Raw genomic sequence first — 5,782 nt, 5'->3', positions numbered from 1 at the left:
AAATATGTGTATGTAAATATTTGTGGCGATGTGCAGCTGGAGAGGCAACTAAATGCATCTGCAAAACTCCGCAGAACTCAACTTTAACCCGCAAGAATCGGAAGTGAATGGTTATGGCCACCCGCAACATTGCGGCACAAAGCACTTGAACCAGCAGCATCACCAGCAGTTCTGCCACCACCCCAAACTTTTTTGTTTGAGTTATTTTACGAGTTTTATTGGCTTTTATTGGCAACGAGATTTGAATTTTTCAAAACGACACTTGCTGGTTGTCCTGGCTTTTGGTCCTGCTTCTGTCGCTTTTTTGGCTTAATCGTTAGTCATTTTTTATGGCCAGTGTTTCGCCTGCAGGTGCCGTCCGGACATATGAACCCACATTCTGGACATAACTTAACCGCTGATTGCACTTTTATGGCCAAAAGTTGCTCCTGCGGAGAACAGTCCACATTTTTTGCGATAACCACCGCAAACTGCTAATTAACTGTTGACTAACAAGAAGAACGGTTTAATCCTTTAGCCTTAAATGGCTAACCATCAAATAGAAGGCTGCAAAAAACTGGGCAAATCGTCGAAAATGCCATTCAAAGTGTGCCGCATAATGGCAGCCGACAGACAACTTGCTAATTTTCATGCGCCATTTAAGGGGCGAATTCTTTCGCTGAGATAAAAGGGAAATCTCTTCTCCATCTCGCCTGTCACGAATTCACTTGACAACTCTTTTCTGCTCTGCAAACGTTGTTTTTTTTACCAATGCGACAAGCGAAGCCTCCTTTGGAGCTACTTAAAATTCAGTGCCTGGCATAAACATCCTTAAGCATCCTTGCTAGTCAACAGTCGGCAGTCGAGAGTGCCAGCAATGCGCTTTAACGATATGTCAGAGATTAGAGAGCGTTACAAATGAATGTTGGGCCAATTAATTGGGGGAATTACATTAAGAACTACGGAGTAGAACGGGTATATAGGATAGGCATTGATTTGATATCTTAAAAGTAGTTTTATTATAACTTTTCTAGGGATTTTTAAAAGAAAATATGAAGACACCACAGGCGATCAATCCCAATATAATGCGTTTTATTGCTTTTAAGTCATTTAAAAACGAAATATATATTACAAGACATTTATTTATATACCATTTCGTATATGACCATCATCGTACATATATTTTATCACTCATAACAATTGCTTTTCTCTGCTGTTTCTGTTCTTTAGCGATTATTAAGTTCACTTACCACACCCCTGCCCAAAATAAATGCAATAATAACCACAATAAAAATCTGTAAAAATGAGCATTACATGAGCTGGTCTCATATGAATGAAAATAGAATAACCGCCAGCGGCAAACGCGAAACAAAGCAAACAATAATTTCCCTCATATATAAAAAGGACTCGAGGAGTGGGCGAAGGACTCGCTGTGCTGTGGGCCAACTCGAAACGGATGTACAAATTGCAAGGCATAATTCAAATTGTTTGACTTTTTGACAATGACTGCGCCAGTTTGTCCTCCCAATGCCTTACAAAAAAAAAAAAAACCTCCGGATAGCCTTCTTATCTTGGCATATGTTCCATGAACTGAAAACTGGCGCCATTCGCCTGCAATATTTTTCTAGAACTAAGCTATAAATTAAAGAGCTACACTGCAGTCTGTGCAAATTTAAGGTTCTCTCACTCTGTAGTAACAATGCGTGTGAGTCACATTAATTAGCTAAACTGCCAGAAAGTGCGCTTAAAAAGCAATTAAATGTGATTAGCATAAGTTTGCTTCTCACTCGCAACAGGAAAATACCATATATTTTCCAAAAATTGTTAAATACTTTTTGGCGCAAAAATCGCTGAATACTTTCAGGCGGCTGACATTAGGTTCGTACGGGTTCTGGCGGTTTTCTGGCTTTGGCCCTAAAACCATTCGACTTAATTAGTTGGCCGACGCCAGCAGTCGACGCCCCCGTCGATAGCTGTTTTTCTCATTTTTTGGAACGAAAAACTATGAATTTATTTGACACTTGAATAAATGCGGTTTTGCGGCAGCCAAAAACGAGGAAAAATGGTTGGAAACATATATATTTTTCAAAATGGATTTGCTGGCAGCCAAAAGGCCCATTCCCTTGCGTCCGGGTGTCGACACACATGGTTGATATATAACCCATGTCGTGCTCTTGTTCCGCAGTTCGATTCACAGCGTTTCCTGATTTCCTTACCCCGAAGTCAGCGAGGATGTTCGGAGGAGGATATCAAGGGGATTCCCGGCTGGTTGGGAGGCGTGTGTGTACTTAGCATTTTGTAAAATGCCATTTTCTGGGCCCTCCCTAATTTATGAATGCCGCTTCAAGGCGGTAATTGTGATGTGCGAGTGTGGTGCTGTGTGTGTGAAGTGCACTTTCGGCGAACAAAGGACAACGGCCAACGGACAATGATGTCATCTGGGGATGCAGTTGCGGATTAGAAGGTGACTGACTCCAAGGATGCCTGATGGTGAAATACACACATCTAAATTATTTTTCAATTTGTCCTAAGCTTGAAGGAGCATACTTTCCAATGACTTCAATGACTGCTAAAAATTTAAACAAAAGCCAAATATTTTTAACCGTTGACAAAAAGCTGTCAGTGTGCATGAAATAGGCAGTTTATATAATAGCTTAATCCATTAGCCACTTTCACTTGTTCTAATAAGGTTGCCTGCTCTTTTACCCCCATGCATTAATTGCACAAATCCCTCGCCAACACGACTTTTCTCACACATTTCCAGTGTAATGCAATCATATTTGTTAATGGATGTGCCTATTTAATTTGACCATTTCCAGGCCAACAGCAAGTCAAACCATTAGGCAAACCATAATTGAATAGGCAAAGTTGTATTATGAATACAATTTTTCGGGCTATTTTTAACGGCAAGTCGAACACCTTTTAATAGCACCGAGTTCTATTAATTCAAGCCATTTAAATTCAGCGCCCTGCCCGGCGAATACTGTGCAATTTTGCTTACAATTTTTTTACAGTCCGTTCAAGTGTGTCGACCGTATAACACACACGTACTTTCCGCTGTAGCGCAGTCGATTAAAATTACTAAATAAATCGACAAAATGTTCTGTGCCCTATCAGCATTCCTCACATTCGTTGGTGTCTATGCCCTGTCCTCTTATCTCTACGAGCAGTTAAGAACGCCGTACAAATTAATCAAAATCAGGTATTTCAGTGGGACTAGGCCAACTCTGAAGGAGCGTTTCGGAGATTGGGCCGCTGTCACGGGTGCCAGCGATGGAATTGGCAAGGAATATGCCAAGGAGCTGGCCCGCCAGAACATCAATGTGGTCCTAATCGCTAGAACCGAGGAGAAACTCCAGGCGGTTGCCAAGGAAATCGGTAAGTCAAGGTGTGGAGAGATTAAAAATGCCAAATACGACTTATCAACAGTTATTTTGTATAATCGTTAAAAGATAATACAGTTGTTAATCGTTATGTAATCTTACCATACCAGTAAATACCAGTAATTAAACAAACAAGTTCAATAGCTTTAAATTTTGGTTAACTGCATTTAAAGACTGTAGTTTGGATTGTTTCCGTTACAACAGACTGACATTTTTAAAGAACACGCAAAGCACTTGTCGAAATTATGATTGAAAGCCATGCAATGGATTTTTATTCGGAAGTATATGCCGATTGACATCTAATTTTGGTAACATACATTTTTTTCGATTCATTTTGTTTGTTTTTAGCGGATTGCGGTGCCGGTGTTCAGACCAAAATAGTGATAGCTGATTTTACCAAGGGCTCGCAGGTCTATGAGCACATAGAAAAGGAAACTGCCAATATACCCATTTCCATACTTGGTAAGTAGCATTTACTTATGTAAGTGGTATTTATTTCACTTGCATAAACAATTTCACCTTATCGCAGTAAACAACGTTGGAATCGCCACGCCGAAATCCTTGCTGAAATATAACCAGGAAGAAACGCAAAACATCATCGACACCAACGTGGTGGCCGTTTCCCAGCTGTCTCGCATCTTCTTCCAGCGCATGAAGGCGTCTAAATTGAAGGGAGCCATTGTGAATGTTGGTTCCGGCACGGAACTGCAGCCACTTCCCAATGGAGCCTACTATGCCGCCTCCAAGGCGTACACCCGTAGTTTAACCCTGGCCTTGTACCACGAGGCGAAGCCTTATGGCATCCATGTGCAGATGTTGTCCCCGAACTTTGTGGTTACCAAAATCAACTCGTACTCCAGGCAGATCATGAAGGGTGGTCTCCTAATCCCATCGGCGTCGGCTTATGCCAAGAGTGCGGTTAATCAGCTGCGGGACGAAGTGGACGAGACTCCTGGTTACCTGTGGCACCATGTCCAAAACGCTGTGGCCACCGCCTTCACCTGGCGAGTGCGAACCTATGTCGCCTGTAAATTGTTCAACAAAATATCCGACAATATATAGCTGAAATAACATTTTAAAAACAATAAAAATACAAATCACAAGCCAAAAAACCTAAATTAAATATTGTTAATAAATGAAATGTTATTTTTACGTTGGTTAAGGGCATTTTTGCCCTTAATTTGCTTTCAATTTTGTATTTGCTTCAAATCCCATTATAAACAAATAAATAAAATTAAAAATTAAACATATACTTAGACAACAAAATATAGCACACCTTTTGGCGGGTTTTTTGAGCCGACAACTGGTTTGAAGCTTCGCTAGAAAGTTTGCAGTTTATATTACACTGTGTTGCAAAATTAGACTTTTATTTAAATTTATACAGTTGTACTATGGGAACAAAAAACATATAGATTTCGATGTACTTATGTACTTATTACTATTCTATTCACATATGATTTTTAATAAAACAAAATTTTGTTGTAGTAGTAGTAATTGTAGTAATACAATAATATAATAATATACCTAATAATTGTAGTAGTAATTGTATTGTATATATGTAGTATATGTAGTATAAGCCCCATTGCAATATTAGAATGTAAGAACTAATTATAAGAGTCGCGAATGTAAATAGTAGAGAACTGAAAGAGTGGAATTTTTTGCCACTCGACTCACACTCAACAATTTTGAGTGCGGTTGCCACTCACCACTCACATCGCGGGTAGTTACAAACACCCAGTAAAAAACCTGCATGTGCAGGCAAGCACCCGGTTGTGCGCGCACCCGAATCAATACGGCACTCATACCGATCATACTCGCCACTCATAACGGAGGATAGAGAAGACAAACAATCAGAAAAAGACATGTGTCTAAATAATAGGCAAAACATGGGTTTCCCGTTAAACAACTGGGTGTTTCCAAAAATACTTGGGTGTCTCGTAGAGTCAAAGACACGATACGTAACGTGAGTGCTTGTGTCTTTGGTCGAGTGTGTCGGCTGTTAATTTCGTCATCCTTTTTTTTCCTTCTTATATATTTTATATAATTAGTTTTTATTATTTGCTTCCGTTCTGTTTTTTTTTATATAAATGTATAATTTTTATTTTTAAAAAAATAAAAATAAACAAGCAAAAAAACAATTAAATAATTAAGTATAAGTATTATCTAATAATATATAAGATTGTTATTTGTTAAGACATTAGATGCACCGGCACCGGGTGTTTTTTTACTCGTACCAATAACAACACTTCGGCACAACACTCGGATATTTTTTATTGCCGCGAATAGGGTGTCAAAAAACACACGGGTGCCTAGGGTGCCAGTGTTTAGCGGGTGTAATTAGAGTGCCAGTGCCGTGCTGCAGTTCTCTGATATACACACGTGCTGAATAAACAAAGAGTCAGTCGTCGTTGAACTGTCAC

General features: G+C 39.6%; 1 protein-coding gene and 1 long non-coding RNA gene across 2 annotated transcripts, besides 1 other annotated feature; one reads left to right on the top strand and one right to left on the bottom strand.

Annotated features, from left to right (window-relative positions):
• Window positions 1-2,065: 2,065 nt before the first annotated feature.
• On the bottom strand, window positions 2,066-3,000 carry lncRNA:CR43858 (long non-coding RNA:CR43858). The gene is made up of 2 exons (NR_073793.1): window positions 2,981-3,000; window positions 2,066-2,463 (listed from the first exon to the last, which is right to left on the bottom strand). It is a non-coding gene; the product is annotated as a long non-coding RNA:CR43858 (long non-coding RNA).
• A 7-nt stretch (window positions 3,001-3,007) lies between these two features.
• CG6012 (uncharacterized protein) lies at window positions 3,008-4,468 on the top strand. The gene is made up of 3 exons (NM_135973.2): window positions 3,008-3,357; window positions 3,711-3,824; window positions 3,892-4,468. The coding sequence occupies exons 1-3, from the start codon at window positions 3,078-3,080 to the stop codon at window positions 4,422-4,424; spliced, it is 927 nt and encodes a 308-aa protein (NP_609817.1). The 5' UTR covers window positions 3,008-3,077; the 3' UTR covers window positions 4,425-4,468.
• A 528-nt stretch (window positions 4,469-4,996) lies between these two features.
• Window positions 4,997-5,731: a mobile genetic element.
• The last annotated feature ends 51 nt before the right edge of the window (window positions 5,732-5,782 follow it).

The sequence above is a fragment of the Drosophila melanogaster genome, chromosome 2L (assembly GCF_000001215.4).
Source record: "Drosophila melanogaster chromosome 2L".
In the NCBI taxonomy this organism is placed as follows: domain Eukaryota; kingdom Metazoa; phylum Arthropoda; class Insecta; order Diptera; family Drosophilidae; genus Drosophila; species Drosophila melanogaster.
Note: the sequence above shows the minus strand (reverse complement) of the source record. Positions and strands in the feature narration are given on the sequence as shown.